The sequence below is a fragment of the Tachypleus tridentatus genome, chromosome 3 (genome assembly GCF_004210375.1).
Source record: "Tachypleus tridentatus isolate NWPU-2018 chromosome 3, ASM421037v1, whole genome shotgun sequence".
Classification (NCBI taxonomy): Eukaryota; Metazoa; Arthropoda; class Merostomata; order Xiphosura; family Limulidae; genus Tachypleus; species Tachypleus tridentatus.
The window spans coordinates 100,747,696-100,774,807 of record NC_134827.1 but is presented as its reverse complement, the minus strand read 5'-3'; the positions used below and the strand labels follow the sequence as shown (position 1 = coordinate 100,774,807).

The window sequence follows — 27,112 nt, the reverse complement described above, 5'->3', positions numbered from 1 at the left end:
TACTGTGCTCAACACGAGTCTCAAAATTCGGATTTTATTGTTATAAGCCTTCAGTCTTATCGTTAAGGTACTGAAGCGTTACAATTACATATTTTATTATTTTTGTATATTTTCTTTCATAGCAGCCACCGTCTCTTTTTCCTTTGTTTTTTCCTGAGTTTATAATGCATAACAACATGACTTTGTACATTAAATAACAGAAAAGAAAAAACAAAAATAATCCGATAATCCGAACTTCAGTTTGGAATAACATTGGTGTTTGTTTTAACCATTGTTTTCATTTTGTTGATTCAAGTTACAAGTTGACTTTAGTCTCGTAAAGCGCATACGATAGTATCTGTTATAACAAAAAATCTAGTGAAATGGGCAATTTGTTTGAAAGTAAATCTTCTAAAAAGAAAAGTTATTCAACTTTTGCCATAAATATTAATTATGATCAACTTCACTCCTTCACCCAAAAAGAGTCAAACTAAAAGAAAAAAAAAAAAACCCAGCTAAATTCAATAACCTTCCACGAAAGGGGACGAAGAGGAACCACAACGTTCCTGAACACCCCAGTTGGAGAGAGAATTCTTCTGATTTCTCTCTCTCTAAACTAAACCCCGCCACGTTAGTTTGCGTTTGCAACTATTCGTTGGTAAAAGATTTGGCGGTGGATGGTGATGACTAGTTGCCTTCCCTCTAATCTTACATTGCTAAATTAGGGACAGCTAGCGCAGATAGCCCTCGAGTTGCTTTGCGCCAAATTCAAATCAAACGAACTATGAAAACGTGCTCTCGTGATTGCTCTTACACATTTGTGTTGCTATTCGTACTTTAAACAGATAAGTCATTGAGCACAGTACAAAAAATATGTGCAAATAATGAATATCATTTGTCAATAAAGTTTCAACTTTAGACCTTTTTGTTATTTCTAAAAGAAAAGCTTTAATTAGCTTTCGTAAAAATACAGAAACTTCTTTTTCATATTTCTTTCTCTTTAAATAATTTATATTCCATGAAAGTGAAAATTAATCTACTTAATAAATTATATATTAAGGCATCCCTTTTAAAACTGTGAAAGATAAAATTATGAGTGTTTCAAATGTGTTACGTTTACCTACAATTATTCACAGGATATAATATACTTTTGCCTTTGCTCTTAAACCTAAATAGGTAGACTTATGATTGAGCTAGCCAATAAGTGCTTTCCATTCATGTTGAGCGAAATCTAGGAGGTGGAATACAGATGTAATTTTATAATGAGTAATACTGTTTTTCTGAATCTCAACTAAAATTTTCAAAGAAATTTCAATTGGATTATTTTTATAATTTTTTAAATTAAAATCTTGCACTTTTCCTGCTAGACACAACAACAGTGAATAAGACGATTATAAAACAGTACCACGTTTTATAACTACCCTTGATAACCAGACACAAGGTTGCTTTGTTCATTCGCATTTTCCGCCATTTTTAGTGTCGCAGCATGTCGGTTGTTCCACCTCAATCAACTGTTTCTGGTGGGTTCGACACAAATTCTGCTTTTGCGGATGCGCTTGAGAGAGCTAGACAGGTATTATTTCTTTATTTTATATTAATATCAAAAATAGCGTCTTAAAAATGTTGATAATTGTCAATATTTAGGAAACAGAACTAAAACTAGATATTGAGCTGCTAAGCCTATTCTGACTTTGGCAACAAAGGACTACGTTCTTGTAGTATTTGTTCTATTAATAATGATGTTGCTAGTGTTACCTGTTGGTTCTGTCCATCAGGTGTTCACTTGCGCAGTATTTAAAATAATACGTAGAGAATTTATAATCAGTAATTTCCAGTGATTATTAATATGTAATTGTAAGTAAAACTTGAAAATAGCTGTTGTATTTCTGTATATAGTAATGTAGTGTATGTGACTATTCACCTTATGAATTATTGGGAAATTAAAAAAGAAAAGTTTTCTTTTTTATGCTACAGGTTTTAAGTGAAATAAAATTACAAACTATGTTTTTGTCATGTTGTATTCAAATTCATGGTAGGGTTGAGCTTTAATTTAATCCTGTATTTAAGCCTTTTTGAATTTTGTTTCTGTTGTTAACATTAAAATATGCCATGAACGTATAAAACTGTTACATGTACAATATTTGTGTAAGACTTTACAAGTAGTACTGTTCATATCGACATGGCCTTACCTTTTCACATGGGTGGTGGTTACTTTTTACAAAAGGTGCATATCTTATCATAGTAGTTGGTACGATATACATCTAGATACAAAAGTTTTACCAATCGTTTGTTCCAAAGTTTGACAGTGTTATCTAATTATTTATATTATAAATGTCTTAATTAAGTACTTCACACATTAGTGTTTTTTCAAGTTCTCAGGTTCAATCAACTAAATGGCAATTGGTGGGAGAAGTAAAATAAGTCGTTTTGTAATGTTACATTATATGTAATGGTTTATAATAAAACAAATGAAGGCATACTTGTTTCAGTTTATAAGTAGCACACTTTTAATCAAATGTACAGCAGTGTGTACATGAAGTCAGTTGGTTTTTGAACTTCATTTTTATATATTGGAAATGATGTGAATGTGATAAAAATTGTTCTTAAAATTTGTAAATTGCATTTGCATAACCTCTGCTACTACTTAAGTATTTAACTTTCATTCTTTCCACTACCCTTGTATTTTATTGTGGAATCAATATTGTAGCATAATGTTAATCTGACATAAATGCATAATAAAGTAAGACCCCACATAATGCCACTCTACTTTACACTAATTCGTTATAAAGCTCTTGTTTCCTGGAGATTTTTCACAAGAAAGAAAAAAAAATTGAAAATCCATAATTAACTGAATACTTTTTTAATACTTAATGGTAATAGTGCAGTCAGTAATTTTTATTTTGTAAAATAATGCAACAAAGAACATAGAATGATAATATACAAAAATTGGATGTCACTTAACTATCACAGTTTATCTGACATTTCTAGTTACACAATATTAGCCAATGAAATTAGCCATCTCTACAATATCATTGCCATGGGAAAAGAAAAAAAAAGTCATTTGACAAATGAAAACATAGCATGTCTATTGGTTATAACCAGTATAATTGTAAACAGAATTATGTGCAGTAACAAATCTTGAAAGAGAGAATGTGACATGTGGCCCTAGTAGGAGGGATCTGGTTTTCTTTTTGATGGCTCTTTAACCAAACAAGATTGAAGACTAATAATTTTCTGGTAATGGTGGTAATAAAGTAATGTATGCTAAACTTGTCAGTACCTAAATAATGCAGTTATACATCATTCACAGAGAAGAAAGGATGACTCTGTTTAGAGCTGTTTCATTTACAACTATGTTCTTGGGTATCCTTTTTGGATGCTAAATGGAGTATTGCTGTGCTGTTGAATGACATTCTGTTATAAAGTTGGACATGCACACAAGTCTTAAATAAATTTCAGATTTAAAACATTTTTCTGAGAACATGAACTTGATTTCCGAAAATATCAAGCTGTAACTACATGTTTTTTGAGTGTTTGTTTTTAATTGCATTTTCTAACTCTTATTTCAGTACCAGCTTTTTTTTAAATATAATTTTGTATTAATATTATGTATTATAGATGAAAAATTAGTGTTTTTAAGTTTAAAATCATGCTTGCTATTCTGGACTGTTTAATTATATTTTAAAATTCTATTCTTCTGCGGTATTCAAAAGTAATTCAGAGTTTTTGTATTAAATGTACTTCTGCCAAAGATCTATTTTTGTTAGTTATTAAAGGTCGTTAACTAAACATGGTTATTATTAGTTATAAAATATGCCAATCTATTGTGTTTATTAGGTTGCCAAAGCAACTGTGTAAAGAATGGGAGGGCAGATGGATTGGGAGATTTTACAAATGCCCTCTCCCAATCCACCTGCCCTCCCATTCAACATTTTAGTCAGATATTTGTGATTTTATCATTAAATATTTAAGATTTGTTACACATGAACATGTGATATTACTTATCTTGAGTAAAATCTTGTGACAAGATTGTTGTGTGAATATGGTTAAAGGTTGTAAAATAGGCAAGATTAGATATTTTGAAGATTGAAGATGTTATTTTAACAGATAGCAGCAAAGATTAATCCTGGTGGTGGTGATACTGGTACCACTGGTGGAACGAAGCGTCCTCTAGAAGATAGTATGGATCTTTTATCAGGTATGCTTCTTTTCTGTATATATATTTTTGTATGCCTCAAACTTTCTTTAAATGTGCATTTGTTAAAAGATGGTTAAGGTGAAAGTTAAACCTAAATTGGTTCTCTAAATTACTATATTATTCCTAAAACTAAGACAAAATCTTAACTCTCCTTGTGTTCACAAACTAGCCTTTGATTCACCCCTGTCTGTTAATGTTGGCCTCACTTAGGGAGATGCATTTATTGGGTGTTAGTTAAAATTAGAGTGGATATACATGTATGTGACATAAAGCAGTTAACATTTAAAATGAGAGGTGGTATGCTCTGGGAGCAGAACTAAAGGATCAATGGAATTATCTAATCATCGGGTTAATTAACTTTGGTGTGGATGTTTTCTATCACCCTTTATAAGTGTAGAAGTGTTTACTAAAGTTGAATTTATTAAGGGTATTTTCTAGCTTTTGATAAACATTGCATGTTGCACACAAAATTTATTGATTTTTAATAAATATTTCAATTAATGAGGCCATTTTGACTAGTTTAAATAAATGGTTTTTCATACTAAAAGTAAAAACTTTTCATCTTAGTTTTTCGTATTTCACTTTTCTAACTTTCAGAACATCTTAAGTGAATATTAAAAGTCTAATGTATCCATTTTATATAACTAACACTAATTGTAACTGTCATCGGTGTTCAGTGAAATGAAATTGTTTAAAACAAAACATCTTTCATTCCTAATTGGTTTCATGGTTCATGTTAATCACAATTTCAGTTTATTGTTTCACAGTTTAATTTTAATGTATGGCTCATGTGATGTACAATTCATTCATGTCTGAAACAACTATATCAGGATGGGAAGACTGTAACAGGTTTTCATTCACGTGTCTGTTAGGTGAATAAAGTCAAATAGAATGGTGTGGTTTTGAAACAGTATTATGTTGATGGTGGGGCTTTTGTTGGGAATTGGTAATTTATTGATATCTTGCTAAACAGCAAGCTTTAATGCTTTGAAACTGTACAGTGGACTTTGGAATTATTTATAAATTGTGTCAACATAACTATTGCATTGTTACATTACAATAGCCAGAAATTTTATTTTTAATTTATAGGTTATTTTAATGCCAGTGTGTATCAAATTTATTTGTCCACAAGATTGATACACTTTTCTTTCTTAACACATATACCAACAGTAATGCAGTTTATAACAATGGTGAAAAATAATGATTTATTTACAAATGTTTTGCAAAGGTACAAACAGTATTGAGTCTTCTGTCTGGTGTGAAATGGAATATTTTATGGGTAGTTCACAATGAATGAATAATTGTGTTTACACTTGATGATAAGGTAACTAGCTTCACAAGTTTTTCTCTTTTCAAGTGTATATATCTAATGTTAGACATCTATAAACATTCCTGATCAAATATCTGTAGCTGTGATTAATAAGTATTTATCACAGTTATAGTTTCTGATGTTTATAGTACATTAACTGTAACAAAGCAACAACTATAAAAACTCTCTTGGCAATTCAGTTTATAAACTTTTAGAGTGAGGTTCTCATGTTGGGTTGGAAACAATATTCAAGGATACACTGGTGTTTTGGTAATCATCTTGTTGATTCACTCACTGGAATTTTTTACAGATGTAGAGAAGAGAATGGGTGGGACTTTTGCAATACTTATTTAAGAATCTGAAGGTAAATTAGTAAATCTGTTATGCTTACATTGTTGAAGGGGGAGTAAAAGTGATCTCATGTCACTGTAAAGGTTGAAGATTCTAAAAAAAAATTTGTAGTTAAGTCTCAGGTAATGTAAAAAAACTGAGTTATAAACTGATGCTAATTAATTTTATGAAACCATAAAACACAGGCTACCTTGAGTAGACGTGCTTGTACTGGTCAGTTACAATCAACTGATTGTTCTTGGTTGACATGGATAATTAGGATAATCGGAAACACTAATTTTGTATTATTTTCTTAATGTTTTCACAACATGTTCAGTATAATATACTGGAGTTTGTTTACAATTTTCCATGCATTAAATTTTGCACTATAACATTTAATAGAGCATTTTTATATTCAGAGTTTTGATACTTTTAGTAAAGCTAACAGCTATTTTGTATAATAAAAAATGTGAAAATTGAGTTTGTTTCATTACTAGTCTGAGTGATTTTATGTTATGATTAAAAATATTCTTTTCCCAAAAATTTCATGTTATTTGCATGATCTTAAACTTTGGTTTTCAGAAAAACTTTAATATTATTATTTTCTATACTGTGTGGGGTTTGTCACCTCATCACCATCATAAAAACAATTTAAATATAAATTTTTTTTATGCTAGAATGACTACGTATAACAAAATACACATGTAGGCTAAATCATGTACATTTATTATGTTAATATATTGACCTTTTAACAATGTCTAGCTAACACTAGATTACTTACAATTATGCAGTGCACATGCAGTCATGTCTCATACCCTGTCTTGGCTGTTCTTGTGGACTAGTATTTTGTAATATAATAACATTTCAGTTATTAATATATTATATATGTATATAAATTATTACTATATAGAAATAAATTATTAAACTTGTTTTAAAATACAACAATAAATCAAAGTAAAAGTAACAATTCTCTTCTCACTATGACCTATGTACCCAGTTGCTAAGCCTTTTAAAGTTTTCTGCATGGAGAATATTAATTTTTTTTAGGTTTTGTGTATACAGTTGAATAACCAGAGAATCATAAATAACTACACTGATACCATAGAATTCCACTAATTTATTAACCTTAGTAACTAAGAACTATTTATATTTAAGAAATGTGAAACATCATGCAAACTAAAGACATCCTACCTCATTGAAATCTTGGATTGAAAGAACGTTATACCTTTTTGAAAGATTAAAATGACAGAAAACCACTTTGGGGACATTCTAAGCTATTTATTGGTTATTCACTTGCCATATTTTGAAATGTGTGTGTGTGTGTGTAAGGGACCATTTCAATAATGGAAAGGGTTGAATGGGGTTACTGTGTATGATTCAGTACATAAGCCGTATTTCAGCAAAATAAAAAGATATTTTATATTAATAATTTTAGATCCTAATTTGTATGAAACTATAACTTAGTATTTTGGCATTTCAAACAGTCCTGCATTCAACACACCACTTGACTATCCAAAATCTGTAGATGTTACTTTTAATATTTACTTTTAAGTTAAGAAATTAACATGTAAAAATATTATTAAGTTTGAATTGTAATCTACCATTTGATTCCAAACTTAATGACATAAATTCATAAAATAGTAGTTTAATAAAAAATTTAATGCAAATCAACAAAGGTGACAACTTCCATTGATCAGTCAATTGCAAAGTTTATAATATATGATGGTTGAACAGGTATATCACCTTGTATACAGGTGAACTTGTTACTTTTCCAAGTGAAAGTCCTTTATGTGGGACTCTTAGGAGGCTTTGACCACTGACCTTTTTGTTGGTGGATTTCCAGTTAGAGATGTCATAGCTGAGTTATGATTTGTGGATCTGTTTTTTGGTGGTGCTTAAAGTTAATCTAGATTTTTTTTTTTTGTTTCCTTATTCCATTAAATACAAAGGATGCATCATTGGAATTTCTAAATCACCATATTGAGCACATCTTTGTGATCAGTATATGGATATCATTATGAGTGGTTTTAAGAGAACTATTGCATTAATGCAATGGAAGTGATAAGAAAATAACTGACCAGTGAAGGCTAGAAAGAGACTCTTTAGGTAAAAGAGATATTACTCATGATAGACTGGTTTCCCAAAGGCCCTTTGTTTTTATCTGTTTATAGGAGGCAGAGTTGCAAGTGTGTATTGGAAGAATTGAATTTAATAAGCTTTGGTTTCCATTCAATTTTAACAGACTTCTATACTAGTTTTTAATAATAAAAATGTAAGGAAAGGACTGGTGATCTTAATAATTTACTTTTTCAGATGGTGGTTCTGATCCTAAAAAGCTTGCAACAATGAAAGATCGTAAGTATTATGCAGATATGTTGTTTTTTATATAAGGGCAAATATTAAAATGTCACTTAGGTGAGATTCTAATCCTTGTGCAGATAACTGTTTATAACAGACACAGCTGTGAAGAGTTAAATAGCTTAGAATAAATTATAAAGAACAAAACAACCTAACTATGATTAATACATTTGTAAGCATGTTTATGAAATCTGAGTTTTAAAATATGGGATAACATAGGATCATATTCATTCATAGTTGTTTTCAAGTGAAAGTTAGCACTTTTTATATCTTTATAACCAGATTAATAATTGAATAGTACAGAAACTCTTGAAATAAATTCACATCTAACTTATCTCAGTTTTGGTTTGTCAGAATACAGTTTGTAGTTTTAAAAAGTAAGCTATATCAATACGTATGTTTTAACAGTATTGCATTTATAGAAATGGGTTATGACTTAAATGGAGGGGACCCTGCACCTCAATAGTAATTAATGTAATCCAGTAAAAGTCTCGGAGCTTTCAGAAGAAATTCTGTTACTGCATAAATGGTTCTTACTGGTCAAGAAAGGAAATCATCCTGTTTTGAGAGTCAATGGTGGTCTAGTTATAATAAGAAACTGAAATTACTGCCACATTAAATGTTAGACAGCCTTTACTGAATGCTGACATCTGCGTTATGTAGGTTTTGTAAATAAACGAGACTGGTTTATCATTCACTCATATTTAAAATAGTTTGTAGATTACTGTAATTAAATATTAACATTAAGACAAACTTTTATCTGGAATATAAAGATGCTTGGAAGTTTGTTAGAAAATAGTGAAATTCCTTCTTTATAACTTGCATTAATTTTAATACAGTTTAAAATATTGATGTATTTTGTTATACAGCCATTGGTGCCCAGTTAGCTGCTATTCATCAGCAAAGGTGAGTACACTAGATAACTTTTTAAATAAATCTAATATTTGAGTATTATATATCGGGTATAAATATACAAACACAGTTCACATGTTAATATAGATGTGTGTTTTTTGATACTGTAAGATATGATAACTGGTTTGGGGAGACATTTCTGCATATTGCTTGTCCATCTAGGTAAAACAAAATGTTGCCAAATGTAATGTAAATTGGGGGTGAAATCTTGGAGTGTTACTTACGTTAATTAAAAGATTCAGAATAAATTAATTAACAAATATTAATGTTATATATTGTACAGCCCTAAAGATTAAAAGGTCAGTATGTCTTTCAAGGCAGTTGGTTTGAATTGTTTTGTACGAGTTTTTGTTTGTCTTAGATCTATGCCTGGTTCTAATGCAGTTACTGTTGAAGAATGGAAAGTTCCCGATAAAATGGTTGGTTTGCGTAAGTATTCAGTTCCTTGCTTTTCGTATAGTAACATCTTTTGATAAATATTTGTAAAGCACTTGTGAGGGAAATACTTTAAAATGTAATTGGTGTTAAGAATGTGTTGTTAAATCTTACCTTATAAGTTGTAAATGGGTAATATAATGGTTAATCTTGTTCACACCATATTTAAATTACTAGCAAGCCTAAAAGTTAATTGTACAGTTTCCTAAGATTGTCTAGGTCTAAGTGTTAAAGGTTACATTGTTGAATTAGGTTGCATACTAAGGTATGGGTTTAAAAATGATTAATAGGTGCAAAGAAAATGCAAGAAGTGAATTTTTTTTTATTAACATTTTCCCAGTTCTCTGTTTATTAAAGTTTACATTGCTTTACAGTGTTTGAGTTTTATGTTAGCTTTAAAGAAAATTAAGCAGATAATAATTCAACACCTTAAGCTGGGCATCTCTGAAATCTGCAAAAGTAAATAAAATTGAGACTAAAACTTATAACAACTACCAAAAATGCTGGGTTAATAAACTGAACCTTGAGTGGCTACTTCATGTACTTTTCATTTTAAAGACTTGGATATCTGTTTTGTAAAGTGAAGTTCTCTCCACAGACAATTATATGATTATAATGTTGTTGTTGTTAGATTATCTGCTGTAAGTACTTTAAATTCCACGTAACAACATTGGTTTATTTTCTTACAAACTGCTTTCAGTTGTATAGTAACTTGTAGGTCTTAAGTTTACTTGACATTCAAATGCAGATACCTCAGTAATGGGCCTGGTGGTTGAGGTACTTGACTCACAATCACTACCCACTCAGAGGAAAACATTCTCAAGTTTATGATCTAGTAATCTAGCCTTGGTTGTAGATGCTTTGCAGATATAAATTTTATTGGCCCACCGACATCATACACCCTGTATTCAATTAGCATCCAAATAAAGCATTAAAAGTGTGGAATATGACATTTATATACATGCTGGATAGACAGTGTACTTTGATGTAATTTGTTACTTCTGTCAGTTTCTCTAAAGTTATGATTTATATATAAAGCACAAGTTTTAAATTTAGTATTCTTTAGAAGTGATAATTTATCACTGGTTGTGTTGTTCAGTCATGAATTAATGTTATACCAACTTTCTAAATTTTTCTTTTTGGTTTTAAGTATTGTTACATTATCATGTCTTGTAATTTGTAGTTTTAGACCTCAGTTGGACAAAATGTGTGAGTAACTAAGTCAGTACGAGTTAATTTAGAGTAATAGTGAAAAATGTAGACTGCTTGATTGAGTTTAGCCATAAAGCCCATTGTGGTGATCTCTAAAGTGAAAACATTGCATCTCTTGTTGCAAGAGGTAGAGGAGAATTTGTTGAAGGGTATTCTAAGAGTAATTAAAGCTGTGTGGACTTTGACTAGGAGACAGTTATTTAACTCTACATGGACTTGGTCAAATTGACAAACCATGTGGCCACTTGGTATGGATTTAAAGTTTTGTTATGACTAACTTTTAATATAGTATGTATAGCTTCACAAAATTTGCCAGACTTTCATTAAACATTCTTTCAAATAAAAAAAAAATGTTTAAGATATATACTAATCCTAGTGCTAAGTTATTTTAGTGTTAAGATTAAAAATGCATATTAAAGATTTCAAGTGAAATGAAATGTTTTCTAGAATGATTTCAAATTGTAACATGAAATTACATTTTATCATAAGTAACTTTAAACTGCTGACAATGTACATCTATACTTAAGTTTTATTGATCTTTGAACTGTGTCTTGGCACTGAGGTCAACATTAGTTATTATTTGAAGAATGTGAAGCTCATGTTACACTCTTGAATTACATTACCCACAAGCTGCTTGCACATGTGCTTTATGAAAACATTAGTTGTTACTAATTTCAACTAACCTAAAGAGATTCCTGTTTCTACATCTTGATTACTTTTATAATAAAGAGTATACATGAAAATGTAAAATGCCTGCCCAGGTATTTATTTTTCTGTTGATTTTTTCTGTCACTTAGCTGTAGTAATGCACTAAATTTTTAATTTTTTATTTAGTTAAATAATGCCCAAAAGAATGTAGAATAGTAACATGCAAAAAAGTAAACTGTGTCTCATAACTGTAGCAGTTGTTCTGGCTTCTAACTATCTGACAAGAAGTATTACAAATTTGTATGTGCTAGTTGATATGTTTCACTCGGAAACAAATTGTGCTAAGAGAAATTGACAATTCTCTGTTCAGAAAACAGTGTAATGAAATACATCAATTGATAGATGAAAAATCTCATCTTTCTGTTGGTTCTCAATAAAATAGTATTAAACATGAGAAAACTATTAACAAATCCTGAAAGAAAAAATGTAACAAGTGGGTGTGCCAAAAGGGATCTGATTTTCTGTTTGATTGTATAACCAAAACAATATTTAAATTTATAAAACAGTTGAATTGTGTGTTGTTTATTGTTGGAATTTATCACTAACAAGTTGCACACCTACCATAAAGAAAGGAAAGCTTTACCACTCAGGGCTACTCATGGTTTGTTTCAGCATCTAATCTTCATGTGAAAAATTTACTTACTCCATCTCAAGGAAAAAAGGTAACAATGAGCTTACATTTTACCATTTTTTGACAAAAGTCTGTGTGTGTGCCATAACTGAAACTACTGAACTGATTGTCGGGGAACCATTATTTACCTTACAGTTCAATACAACAATATTTCCTTGCCTTGAAATAAAGATCATAAGTCGTAAACCAGTGATAACAAAATTGTTCAGGTTGAAGTATTTATTGAATGTTGCACCAGTGTGAGGTGGTTAAATAACTTAGTCCTGTAGGAGAGGTTTTATTAAGGGCCTAGACATAGATTGAAATTAATAACTGACAATCCTAGCATGTACAGGGAACAGAAGGTGCACTATTTATCTTTCACACCTTGATGGTGATCAGTAGATTGTGATTAACAACATTTAATGGAAGAATACTGTTATAGCCTACATTTTTGACAGCTTCATTAACTGTCAGTCCCTATTATAGTTATGCATTAGAATCACTTTGTTGATTAATACAGTGATTAAAATTTCATCAGAAAGAAAATGTGCAAATGATTCTCTTGGCATTTAATCCCTCAACTCAGCTGTAGCAAATTTATAAACTTTTATTTTTGAGCCATTCTTATGTCTTACATTTTAGTTGCAGATTTAGGTACAAAACAGTCAAACACAGTCTCTATTATTATTTTTATCAGTTATTGGAAGAGGTGGTGAACAAATCACCAGGTTACAGGCTGAATCGGGTTGCAAAATTCAGATGGCAGCTGATAGTGGAGGTACCCCTGATCGGGCATGTACGTTGACAGGATCCAGACAGTCCATAGAGTAAGTTTTTTGTTTTAAATACATTTTGAAATTTGTCCTTTTTGGAAAGAGAAGGGTGTTTTCCTGATATACCTTGGTTTTCCTCATTGGAAATACTTCACATTGTTTTAATCTTGTAATTGACCTGCTGAGTGTTATTTCACTCTGCCATATGAAAACTCAGAACAGTTGATTAAGAAAGAGAGTTGTGTATGTGTGTTACTTTTTATATGATAAAAGTTAACTTCAGTCAACACTTTGAAGAAAATTTGTCTTGAATTAATTTTTTTTTACATTGTTAATCAGTAAGTTTCTGGTATAATATGACCTGTTGGTTTCAGTTTGATAGAATTTCAATATTATTTGTTCAAGTTTCAACATTTAATACCTCTTAAAGCTTTTTAAATGTATTATCTGGTCACCTGAATCTGTCCATCTGTTTACTAATACTGTCAGATTCTGAAAGACAAGGCTTCTCTGGAGTATCAGTAGCTTCTGTGACTTTATGTACTTGAACTATTCAAGTCACTGGGAATGCTGTTGTGATATAAGTATTTTCTAATTACATGATTTTGGACAACTTTGCAGAAAAGCAAAAGATTTAATGACTCAAATCATCAACAGAGGAGGACCACCTCCTCCATATGTGGATATTAACCAAGTACCTGAAGGACAAGTGGTAATTGATATGATCATCCCTGCTGGAAAAGTTGGCCTCATTATTGGTAAAGGTGGTGAAACAATCAGACAGTTACAGGTAATCTTTAACCTGCTGTAATTAAAAGTAAAAACATCTGTGAAATAGGCTACATTATTTCAATCAGATAAACTAGCCTCTTTTTTTTTTTTTTTTTTTAGGACAAAACCGTGTTTGTGTGTGTTTATTGATAGACTTGTGAAATAATGTATGTTTTAAAATGTGAACTGCATACCATTATTGTGCAGATGAAATTGATTAGTCTTAATTTGCCACATACAGTGGGTTTCACTTCATGTTTCAGAGCAAGTTTTAGAGGCTGTGAATTTACTTTTTAACTCTGGAATGTGTACAGTATAAGTGTGTAATTTATGGAAAAATAAAAAGATTGTACATGAGTAAAAGAAAATTTAAAATGAATAATTTTGAATAAGAACTGTATAATAGAGGTTAAGAATTTATTTCCTTGTGTTAAATGTTGAAATTTAAACTGTATTGATAGCACGTTTATTAATAACAACGATAATAGTGTAATTAAGGTTTGGATTTTAGCTCTGAGTAATCCAAGTTTATTTAGTGTCTGGACCACTGATGAATATAAATACCTTGTGAATCACAGGTTTGGTTCCTGTTGTCACAAGCCATGTTTGCCCTTTAATACATATTTGTTTGGCTTCAGATTTGTAATAACTTGCACCCAACACAATACTTACTACTACTTTCATTGTTGTAAATGGATGTGAGATTATTTACAAAAATCATGGCTATTGGTTTACATAACTAGTCACAGTGGTGTCTGTTGTTCATCTTTTCTGGACTATATATGCTTGCTTATGTATACTACAATATTGATAAATTAATTCAATTTAAAAATTTGTGGCAAGTTATTCTTTGTTCCTTTATTTGTTCAAAAAAACATAATAATTTGTTCATTAATACTGTTAAAAGTTTCTATATGCAGCCTAACAACAGTAATAATTGACACATCATTAGCCAGTTTAATTAGATTGAAAGTAATGAAAAAGAATAAGAAAAGTCTAGCTGTTTTCAGATGATCATTAGTTGTTTTGTGGATGTTGTGGTCTTTTTTTAAGGTAATCTATCATTGCAGGTAGTCTTACCAAATTGTCATAATGTACTACAGTTTTCTAGTGTCAGAATTAATCCTTTTATGTCACTAAGATGTATAAGGTTTAACATAGGAAATTTTAGAGCAATTGTTTTTAAAGAATTGCTTTACTTGATTTTAGTCTCTTTTGAAAATTTGTAGGGAAAACCTACTGAACAGTATTAATCAGATTCCATCTGGTTACAGTTTTGTACTATATTGTATATATGATATGTTAGACTTCAGTTAGCATAGATCAGGGTTTGTACCAAAAGATGTTTGATGTTAAACAAAGAGTAGACAGGAAACATTCAGCAGCTAAAGTTGTATAAAAATAATTAATATTAGACTAGTATGAAAAATAAAGCCAATATGATAGGTTTTTGGCAAAAGTAAACCTTACAGCCTTCTTTGTTATTCCATTTATGGTTAAAGTAAATCTCTGCCAAAAGTCAGAAATTCACATCACTTTCCTTAGTTCTTGTCGGTCATTTATAGAGTGCGTATTTGTACTGGCAGTGACATCACTGCTTGTATTTTATATTCATAATATTAGGTTGTTAGTTTTACTCTCAATATGTCATATGATCATTGAATGAAAACCAAAGTATAGAGTAGGATCTTTCTGGACATCTTGTGTGCTTATAATTCATAAGATTCAGAAACTAGTGTTGGTTATTCTGGTTGTAATTGGAAATTTTAGCATAATTTGAAATGGAGAAAACTGTAAAAACAACTTGGTTTGATAAATGCAAATTGCTAGCAAAAATAAAGAAAAAAAAATTTGAGTGGTGTTAGAGGTGTGTGTGTATTTACTTTGAGAGGTAGGACAGTTTTACACATTGTGGTTAAGAACAGACAAATATGGATGTTTACCAAATAATTAATCAATTAGCAACTTTCTCTTTTTTTGCCAGATCTTAACTAAAGCTACACTGTTCAGACTTAACTGGTCTTTTGAAACCACAGTATTGTCATATGAAGTTAGCTTGTGAAGTGTAGGATTAGCAACTATGGCTAGTAGCAAAAATTATTACTGAAACTGAAAAAAATAACACACCTTGTGAAACAATTATAAGTGAAAAAAGTAAACATTTTCAAGTTGAACATACTTGTTAAATTCACTGATTGTGATTGTAGTGACAGTTAATGGTGGTAGTTTGGGAAATAGGCAGACAAATAACATTGAATATTGGATATGTTGCTAAATAGTTGGATTAATAATAATAAAATCAGCCTAAATAACTGCACTGTTTAATTTCACTTGAGTTGAAATGAGTGAAATTTACTTTTGTTGTGTGCTTTAAAAATGTTTGAGATTTGTCTGTAGGTAGTTATACATTCTTATTGGCTTTTGAATATAAAATGATGGGAAAGAATTGTTTTCCAGGAAAGAGCTGCAGTGAAAATGGTTATGATTCAGGATAGCCCACAACAAACTGGGATGGACAAACCACTAAGAATTACTGGAGATCCTTCAAAGTGTGAGGTGCGTTGTTCTTGTTGCTGGAGCGGGTTTCTTTTCTGTTTATGTAGAATTGTTTTTAAGTTTCTTTCGTCTGACAGACTGGTGAACAGCTTGTATTATTTTGTTCTGAAATTTGTTTTGTCTGACAGACTGGTGAACAGTTTGTATTATTTTGTTTTTAAGTTTGTTTTGTCTGACAGACTGGTGAACAGCTTGTATTATTTTGTTTTTAAGTTTGTTTTGTCTGACAGACTGGTGAACAGCTTGTATTATTTTGTTTTTAAGTTTGTTTTGTCTGACAGACTGGTGAACAGCTTGTATTATTTTGTTTTAAGTTTCTTTTGTCTGACAGACTGGTGAACAGCTTGTATTATTTTGTTTTTAAGTTTCTTTTGTCTGACAGACTGGTGAACAGCTTGTATTATTTTGTTTTTAAGTTTCTTTTGTCTGACAGACTGGTGAACAGCTTGTATTATTTTGTTTTTAAGTTTCTTTTGTCTGACAGACTGGTGAACAGCTTGTATTATTTTGTTTTTAAGTTTCTTTCGTCTGGACTGGTGAACAGCTTGTATTATTTTGTTTTTAAGTTTCTTTCGTCTGGACTGGTGAACAGCTTGTATTATTTTGTTTTTAAGTTTGTTTTGTCTGACAGACTGGTGAACAGTTTGTATTAATTTTTTCTCCCCTAGATTGATAAATTTGATAACAATACTTATTTTATTTTTACAGTTTGCCAAACAGTTAGTAATGGATCTATTAACAGAGAAAGAAATAGAGGTATGTGATTCTGTATGTTCATTTTTTAATATTTAAAAGTAAAAATATAAAAGCTTGTATCAGTTACCTTCTCTTATTTTAAGGTAAATTAGCAAATTTTATGCTTTCTATTGTGTCCCATCAGCAAAAATTACAGAGAATCACAATTGTGAAGATTGAATTGGTCTGAAAACTGAACTTGATAAATGTACATATCGCATGGTTTTTAACGTGTAGAATTTGGAAAAGAATGTGGAAACACTGATTATTTTTCAAGTCTAAAAATTGTGGAAAGTTCTGATATTGGGGAAAATTCAGAAGAAACTCTAACTAAACTTTATGGTATTTCCATTGAGAAAGTCACGCAGTTATTTATTGCCATATAATGAACTGTTAGTGTTGACAGGATATGGAGTGGAAGCAAAATAAAGAACTTGTTTTGTGTGGGAAACGTACTGATTCATGTCAAATGTGATGCGAGTGCAGACAAATTTGTAGGCTTGGAAGTTGAGGACATAAATATATTTTACTCTACTTGGCAAGCTAGCCTTATAAACATTTAGTGAAAAAAGTTGTGATCAACAGTCGAATGACGTTATTATCAGACTAAATCTGTCCCCTGGTGGTTCAGCAGTAAGTCTGGAGACTTAAAATGTCAAATTAAGGTTGTTTTTTTAATATCCATGGTGGGCACAGCACAAATAGCTTATAGCTATCAATAAAGCATCAATTTCTGGTTTGAGAACCATTATTAGATTGTGTGTGTAATAAGCAACAATATAAATAACAAATGCTATTAAGACTAGAAACATTCCCAGGTTTAGGTCTTGTGTAAAACATAACCATTGGAACACACTTTTGAGGGGGTAATCTAAAGATTTTTGTGGTATTACAGAACATAGCTTTCTTAGCTACCCTGTTCGTGTGTGTACAAGTTGTTGGCTGATTTACAGTTGAACTGCATTGAAAAAAAAAAAAACTTATGGTTTATGTTGATTATTTACCTGTGACTTAATAAACTTGGATGTTTGTGTTAGGAGGTGTTTATTATTTGATTGTTTTTTTTTCTTAACTTAGAATGTTAACAGAGGAGGTGGGAGCTATATGGGAGGAGGACCTCTAACAAATGAATATGGATCTGTACCACCTGGTACACAAGAGGTAAAACAACTTTCTCTTAAGAGGTACAGCACAGGAATATATATTGTGGAAGAATGGTGAACTTTTAGTCTCTTCTTTCTTTTTATTTACACACACACACACACACACAACGTATGTTAAATGTATGGATGATAAATTATCTGAAATTTAATTTCAGTATATTCATAAATATTTCTGACAGAAAAGTAAGGTTTTTATTAGTTGAACTCTTAGTAAGTAGCATGTAGGGATTTTAATACAGTCGGAATATTTTACTTTTAAGAGAATTGACTTTGCACTTTAAGCCTAAATATCTTATTTTAAAAGTTTCTGTGTACCCGTGAATTCCACGTATTCAGAATTAAAGCATCAAGACAACATTTGTAATAATAATAAAAATGCACAGAACTAGAACCTACATTTCCTCTTAAGAGTGCTGGGTGTAGATGCTGTGCTAAAGAAATGAGAAGGTTTCGCTAACCCCATTAAGGCAAAAGGTTAACTTTTAAGCCTCGTGAATGGAGTTTGATAGTAGACTTCTCAACAAGATCATGCATTGTTAAAACACACTGGTTATAAATAACCTGGTTTTTTAATTTTGCATATTAATTATGCATTATTGGTTGAGTATTTGATAAAATAAACTACTTACATAGCATTACAAACTTAGTAAGTAGTGTTACTTCATGAGGTGGGTACTCTTGCCATCGTCAATGTTTTCAGATGAAATTATTAGCTATTTTAATGTTTGAAAAAGTACAGTGTAATGAAGCTTAATTACCCTTAACCTTGCTTAGACTAGTAATCATTTTACAGGTGTTGTGGTTTGCACACCTCACTTGTAAACAAGTTATCTTTGTTTGTTCATTCCAAAGCATTAGTTTTGTTTGAATTAATAATTTTCATCCACTGCAAATACAATTAACAGAGTTTACAGAAAAATGAAAGAGTTTATTCCAAGGTTAAATTACTTGGTGTGAATGTACTAAACAGTTTCTTGTAATGATTGCTTTATTGCTTGAAATAATTTAAACATTTTAGTAATGCTATTCAAGTTAATAATTATCTTATGAAAAATACAGAATGGTTTAAAACTTTGTAGATCTTGGTGCCCGAGACAAGCTGTCGGAGTAGTCATAGGAAAAAGTGGAGATATGATACGACGTATTCAACAAGATTCCGGTGGAGCCAAAGTTCAGTTCCAACAAGGGAAGGATGATGGGCCTGGAGACAGGATATGTTTAGTCAGTGGAAACCCAGAGCAAGCTCAGAGGGCTGCAAATATCATACACGATCTAATTCGTAGTGTCCTGGTCAGTTAAATCTTAAATTATTTTCTCTCTCTGCTGCAGCCCCAATGTAAAGCAGTATAACAAAATTATTAATGAAGTTTCTATTTTTTGTGTAAAATATGATATGAAAGTTTAGCTGCAATGCTGTGTCATTTAGTATAAGTTAATATTTAATTATGTATTCACCTTGTGGCATCATTTAACATTTCTATTTATGGATTTCAGTGTATGGTAGCAGCTGAAAGGCCTTTGTAAAACCACAATAATATTTTAAAATGTTAATATCTTTCTGTGTGTATCAACTTGTGTTAGTGTTGTGTTTGTAGGATTAATAAAATTATATTGAATTATGTCATATAAAGCAGATGAGAGATCAGCAGAATGTTGGTAGGGGGCCTGGTCGTGGCCGAGGATATGATGCAGGCCCAGGAGGTCCACCATTTGGTCCACCAGGTCCAGGGATGGGCAGGGGTCGACCTGATGGTGATATGCAGGAAATTAGTTATTCCGTTCCTGCAAATAAGTGTGGTCTTGTAATTGGGAAAGGTGAGTAAAAAAACTTGTGAAATTCAAGTTGGTTTGTATTGGTGTTTTTATGGCACAAAGCAACCAGGCTATCTGCACATATTAAAAGTTACATGATGGTGAGAATTAATGTACATTGGTTTAACCAAAGTAAATACAACACAGTATGGTTGGATTTATCTTCTTGAAAGGAAATGCATTAAATGATGGTAATTATTTTTGTGAAGTTGTCATTTATATTTTGAGTTACAGAATTCTGTTTTTGTAACAGTTTTAGTCTAATATATTGAAAAGACTAGTGTATCTGTGAAGTAACATTGGATTACCTTGGTGCACAGTATTAGAGCCAGACATCATAAGGGGTTTTGCCTGCCATAGATGTCTGGTGTCAAACTTGTGCCATATCATGTAATTGGAAATCAGATGCCTGCAAACATTAATTGTGTGTGGTAATGGTATCTGTTTCCTAACAAAGATTGTTGCTAGGGGTTATTCTGTAACTTTAATATTCACTACCAGTATACATTAGCAGCATTAAATATTCATAATGTTCAAGTATTTCTGTGATTATATACAACAAGAATAACCACTTTTTTTTCTCTCTCTCTCTTCCCAGGTGGTGAAACAATAAAGGGGATTAATCAACAGAGTGGTGCACATGTTGAACTGTCAAGAGGCCCACCTCCTAACCCTCACGAAAAAGTGTTCATTATACGAGGAGCTCCCCAACAAATTGAGCATGCACAGCAGTTGATTAATGAAAAAATTGGAGGACCTGGCAGTACGCTTCCAAATGGAGGAGTAAGTTTTTATATGAAGTAAATCTATAGCTTGGAATATTTGTCTTAATAAAAGAATTGAAAATTACCAAAATATTCTAATTTTTATGTTACCTGTAACTTCTCAAAACATATGGGTATGTTGGTCTGTCGGTAAAGAATAAGTGAAAACTTGGTCATGAAAAATATAATTTTCCAACATTTTAGATATTGTGCAAAAAATACTGCCAACTTATCAACTTAATGAAATATTTGTTTCTGATTTTCATGTTGCATTGTACACTTTATATTTAGAACTCCTCTAAATTGTAACTGTTTATATCTTATGTATCAAACACCCTCAAGTATCTGTTTGTTTTATCTAGCCTCCTGGACCAAATGGACCAGGACCTGTTCCAGGACCATATCCAACACAGTACCCACAACATTAGTATGTATAATTCTTGTTCTGTTGTTGATGGTTTAACTTGGATAATACTTGATAAGTATTTCTAAGATACATTTGTTTTTAGTTTTAACCCAAAAGTGTTGGTAATTTCAGGAGGAAAACTCTGAAATAATGAATAAAATTGTATTTAAAGTATTATTTATTGGAAAGCATAAATAGTTGAGTTTATTTCTTATGAGGTGAGTGATAAACATACCAGTCTGTAGAGATGAGTTTTTTCTTGGTGGTGATGGGCAGCAAACCCTGAGATCTCAATACCCTATATTCAGTGTGACAAGAATTATCGATGGGTGATGTCTTGCTGGTTATTGTTTAGCCAGTCTGTTTGTGGTTAAGAATGGCTAGTGTAAATAACTTTTCACAAAATCCAACAAAAAATAATTTTAAAAGTTATGAAGACTAAAGATGGCTACCAGTTTTAATTTATTTATTATTTTCCTCCCTACAGCCAGCAGCAACCAGTTCCACCAAATCAACAGTATGCTCCTCAAGGGTGGGGTAATGCATACCAACATTGGCAGAACCAACCAGCAGCTCCAAATGATCCCAGTAAGTGCTGTAGTTCAGGTTTTAACCAGAAGGCATATTTTTGATCAGTAATAAAGCGTGCACATTTTCAGTCATTTAAAACATACGATTGTTTTTTTTTTGCTTCCATTCAGTTCGTTTATTCAAGTAAAATCCACTGATATTACTAGAACTTGGTTATTAAATTACCTGTGTGCATGTTCTGTGCAGAAGTACCATTACCACTCCTTTACTGATCTAACTGCTTTATTTTGTATAATAAGAATTATTTCAGAAACTGTTACTAAACCTTTATTGGGTTAATCTTATTTCTAATATTTAAATCTACTCTTTTTATTATTATTCATGTGGTGGTTAGTTATTTCAGATAAGGTGGTTAATGGCTACCCTTTATCACTAGGAACGTGTCATTTCGTATGGAAACACATCCATGAAAACCCATAAATTTAATTGTATCAGAATCCTAGGTGAAGTACAAACTAAGGGAAATCTAGCTTTAGATGGATTGTTTTAAATATATAAAATGTTGGTAAGTTAGTATCTATTTAAGAAGAGAAATACAACTCTACATAAATTATGGGAGAGAAACTCCAACATTTAGACAATATTTTTTCTAGATTTTTAAGCTTAGAACGACTGAAACTCAATGTATTTACTGAATCTGTTCACTGAAAAATTTGCAAAGTTTCGTGTATACATGCAGGAAGTCAATTCTCAATTAGGGTTAACATTAGTGGTGTTATTAATACTTTTTTATTGAAAATAGTAATTTCAATTGACTGTTTTTCTTAATTACAGCCAAAGCTGCAGCTGATGCAAATGCTGCAGCATGGGCTGCTTATTATGCTCAGTTCTACAACCAACAACAGCCACAAGGGCAACCTCAACCTCAAGGCCAGCCTCAACCCCAACCACAGCAGCCACAGCCTGCTCAACCGCAAGCTCAACAACAACCCCAGCCTGGTAAGAATTTCTATTTAGGCACCATTGGATGTAATTCGATCCCCTGTACATTTTTTTAAAATAATATTTTACTCGACCCATTGTAAGTATTTCTCTATACTTATCACAATATCAAACTAACGTATGTTGTAATATGTAAAACAAAATGGACATTTGTCGGTAATTAAAGCTTAGTTTGGTTTACAGCAACAACACCTGGTGGACAACCAGATTACAGTGCAGCCTGGATAGAATATTATCGTTCTGTAGGGATGCACCGAGAAGCAGATATGATTGAGCAACAGGCCCGTGACAACCAACAGGTTAGTGTTTGTCATTGAACTTCAGTGTAATAGTAGTAGTTTATGGTACACTTTGTCAAACCAGGTGAAGGTGCCAGACGCTGTTAACCTTTAATGTGAGGTGTTTGGGCTTCTCTCTATCACTATAATAGAATCCTTGATACACTTGTTTTGCCCAGTGCTTCCCAAGTCGAGATCCATGTAAACGTGACATTTTACAGTGTTGTGTTAAAACTCTAATCTTATCAGTGTTCATCATCATATTTGGCATGAAAATACAGTTGACCACTGAGAAATGTGTTGATTGTGTGCTTTGTTCAGCTTCCTTTACTACATGTGCAATCGAGCACTTATTTTTATTTGGAACTTGATAACTGTTAGGATAAAAAAAAAAGTGTTTCATCTGTGGTTGTTATTTATTTAAAATATTCCACTTTGGCTATGTAAAAATAAAGGATAACTTTATTTTCAAATAAATACATTCTGTGTTTACTGTTTTGAGCTGTTGCTATCTTCAGTAAATCAAACAGTGGCTCCCACTCATCTTTCCATTTGTGAAAATCGTCTTTAATGTACACTTGTATATGTGACGTGTGAATAACTGATTGGAATTTTGAGGATGTCCCTTTAGTTTCTTAGACATTTTTAAGTTTTGAGACAAACCTCTGTGCTGGTAAAATGTTTTCAGCCCATTCGAGATTTCATATTTTTTTAGGTAGAAATACAGCTTTATTATTAAACTTAAGTTATAATGGCATTCTGTGGTTATCAGTGAAGTTTCATATTTTTTTAGGTAGAAATACAGCTTTATTATTAAACTTAAGTTATAATGGCATTCTGTGGTTATCAGTGAAGTTTCATGTTTCACGTCCTCAGTGTGAGAAATTTGTCAAGGCTTTGTAAGTTACAACAATCCAAATACAAAGGTTGTAACTGGAAAAAATAATTGCTTGCTTTGTTTATTTACTGTTCTATGTTTTAATAATGTTTTGAGAACTTGTTTGTAAATAGTGATCTATATACATGTATAGTTTATAGTAACTGAAAGGTGACCTGTATTTTACCAAATACTAGTCCACTAAAACATAGCCAAGATGGGTCACTTTGTAAAGACTAAAGGTCAATTTTATGTTATTGGATAGAGTAACACAAGCGTATGTGTGCCACATCATGGTAAAGTCTGTATTGTTTGTCAAAGAATTGCAAAAGGCATAATTTATATTCATTTTCTAATTTTTATGTGGTGGCTACATGGTCAAACTGAACCAATAGAGATTTGTTAGTGAAAATAACAAAACTATTTTTTACTTAAGTTTGATGAAAATATTTGCACATAATTATTTTATATGTGAAAGTTAATATTTTTGAGGATAGAAGTATCTAAGGTAAAATTACTTTGCACTGGCAACATGCAGAAACAAAAGGCACAAGCAAAGCATTGCTAAACAAACCCCAAGGCTTGGTTTAAAAACTTTCTTTTGCATATGGAAGTGTAATGCTTACCACATTTCGTGAACAATGCTTACTGATTTTAAAGTAATACCATAAACTATAACAAGCAGTAAATGGTCACAAGCTCAGTCCCAGTGACTGAACCTATGCTTAAACGGTCATGTAAATAGCTGAGTGTTATTCAGATAAGAATGGCATTTGTTATTTTCTGTCCCTCTTTTTTTTGAGCTGAAAGCCAAATTGTTGCTAATAACATTGTCTTTCTGTACATAAACTTATTTAGGCTGGACAACAGTATGCACAACAACCACAACCTGCTGCAGTCCAGTCTGCTGCCCCATCTCAGACCCCTGCTCCTCAGGGACAACAGCCACCTGCAGCACCTCAGCCTGGACAGCCAGCTCCACAGGGACAACAATATGCAGTTGCAGCTCCCTCGGGTCAGTGGACTCCTGCAGCATATCCACAACAGCAGCAGCAGCAACAACAACAGCAACAGCCCCCACCACAACAGCAGGCTTACCCTCAACAAAATCCTTATGCTGGGTACAGTTTTCCAGGCTATGGACAGTGATTGTTTGAGGTACGTTTGTGGACAAAGGTGTACTTGCTTGTATCTGGTAGCATTTTAAGTATCTTTTTAAAATAGTTTTAATTTTACCTGAGGCAAGATGAGAAACACCAAACATCACATGTGGTATGCAGACTTTCCCACTGTAGAGACATTACAGTAATGAATCATGGTATGAGCTATATTTCTGTTTAAGAGTCCATGTATCAGTTCAATTCTTTTGAGATTGAAAGGCAAATCTTCGACACTTTAGAAGTCACTTTTACAGTGAAGAAACTTTAACGGATATTTGAATCTTTTCCACTTTTTTTCTCTCTAAATAAACGAATACTTTGTAATTAAACCAAGAAAATCCTTTTTGAAGCTTTGTATATTTCAGGCATTGAAAGTGGCTATGAAAGTGTACTTTCAATCCCATTTAGCTTAAGTAACATAATTTACATTGGGATAAACCATTAGTTTAACAGACATTCAACTTGAGTTGATACATCTGAACATTGGAATACTGGCCTAATTAGGTAGTTGTTTTGGTTTTGTATATTATTTTATAGACTGTTAAGTCTCTAAACCAATGGATCTGCAAATGTCTTAGCAAGGTTCATCTATCTAATATTAAGGTCTAACTTCTAAATCTGTGTCAATGTGGTGGATACAATTAGTGCTGTTCTTGGATTTCCAAGAAGAAAACATTATTATTATTTCACTGGACTTTAGTGATATGCTACAAGCCTAGTTATTAGGGGAGATAGAACTTAGGCAGTTATAACGGGAATATTTTATATCCCATCAACATTGTAATTTCATTGTGTTTTGTGTCTTGCTTATTAATAGGTGTTTAATACTTTAGCTTGGTTGTTATTGTACTTTGTTTCAAAAGCTAGCAGAGGTTCCTATAAACATTGACTGAGCAGCCTCATTCAAGATCACATAGGTTTTGCTCGCCCTCATCCTGGTCTAGTAAGGTAGGTAAAGGTAAGTTGAAGAAGCTGCAGTAATTGTGTGTTTCGTATAGGTTTTGTTTTTCCAGAAGCAGCGAGGTGCATATTGTAGAACACTGAGTGAAATTTCCTGTTGTATTTTTTACAGAAAACGAGATCATTGCTGGTCTGTCTTGCTTGAAATTTGGTGATGCTGGTGACGTCATTTGAAGGGTTTCCTGAATTTTTCATGTTTTGCTGATAGTGAATAGTGTCAGTATTTGAATCCAGGTAACATTATGTGGATGCCCATGCAAAAACATTCACACACACACACACACACACACACACACACACACACACAGAAAAAATACATTATCATGACATGTTTTAACTAAATACATTTAATAATTATAATAACTGTAAGACTTCCAGCACTTAGGTTGTCTCAACTTTTCCAATTTCTCTTAAGGTTCCCTATGAGAGACAGAAAAACTGTATAGACATTTAAAGTTATGAATATTGGATGTATGTGAAATGTATTGTCTTTCAGATTTTTATAGTCATGGTCCACACATTCCTCAGAAGTGACAGTGGCTATTTTACACCAATTAAGCCGGTTCCATCTTAGTTTTATATGTTTTGTTTAATCACAAGCTTTTCAGTATGACATCTGAGGCATAACTAGAAGAGGGAAAAGGGCCAATGCAGCTTTTACAAGGAAGTGAAAGTGCAGACACTCTGAAACCATTTTCAGGTTTTTAACTATTATTAGTACTATTAAAAGTTCAGTGTTACTGTGCATTAGTTCATAATTTTGATTTGATGCAGACATATTTGTTTTTGACAAAACTTAAGTCCTTACATTTTAGTGCTTGGAATAATACCTTTTATGATTACAGCTGTCTGGCCCTATTAATCTTCTGGTATGGTAAGGATTAGTCCATAGTTTTACCACTGGTACACCTAAGAAATATGTTTAATGATAGAGGCTCCAATAGAGCTTTTAAGCAGTGTGTTTTTAGCTGTGTAACATTTGTTATTGTTTTTGTACCTTTGTGATCAATATATCACCACATTTTCAGTGCTTAATAAAGTTAACTGATTAAAGCTTGTGTGTCCTTTTTTTTGTGTAATTTATGCAGATGCTTATATTTCTATATTTATGAATATTGTTGTGGTATTTTGTTTTATTAATAATTACTGGAGAGCAATGATGAATACCACATTTTGATTTTGACTTTTCATACACTTAATTAACCTGTGTTTTTCATAATATTGCACTGATATATTCATTTGAACATAGCCTAGAGTATTTCTTTTGAAT

The 27,112-nt window shown here is 31.8% G+C and overlaps 1 protein-coding gene across 1 annotated transcript; it reads left to right on the top strand.

Annotated features, from left to right (window-relative positions):
• Positions 1-1,391: 1,391 nt before the first annotated feature.
• On the top strand, positions 1,392-26,889 carry LOC143247609 (far upstream element-binding protein 1-like). Its single transcript, XM_076495935.1, has 18 exons — positions 1,392-1,552; positions 4,087-4,177; positions 8,130-8,171; positions 9,044-9,080; positions 9,448-9,515; positions 12,752-12,881; positions 13,449-13,617; positions 16,056-16,154; positions 16,863-16,922; positions 19,112-19,342; positions 19,687-19,867; positions 20,463-20,647; positions 20,991-21,055; positions 21,522-21,622; positions 22,400-22,564; positions 22,751-22,866; positions 24,581-24,880; positions 25,955-26,889. Exons 1-17 carry the CDS (start codon positions 1,466-1,468, stop codon positions 24,869-24,871), a joined length of 2,118 nt encoding a protein of 705 aa, XP_076352050.1. The 5' UTR covers positions 1,392-1,465; the 3' UTR covers positions 24,872-24,880; positions 25,955-26,889.
• The last annotated feature ends 223 nt before the right edge of the window (positions 26,890-27,112 follow it).

Excerpts from the sequence above, each read along its gene's own strand:
- LOC143247609 (XM_076495935.1), top strand. The coding sequence starts at position 1,466 with ATGTCGGTTGTTCCACCTCAATCAACTGTTTCTGGTGGGTTCGACACA. Across the intron at positions 4,178-8,129 it reads TAGTATGGATCTTTTATCAG|ATGGTGGTTCTGATCCTAAA; the intron begins GTATGCTTCTTT and ends TTACTTTTTCAG. Across the intron at positions 21,623-22,399 it reads AGCAGCTCCAAATGATCCCA|CCAAAGCTGCAGCTGATGCA; the intron begins GTAAGTGCTGTA and ends TCTTAATTACAG.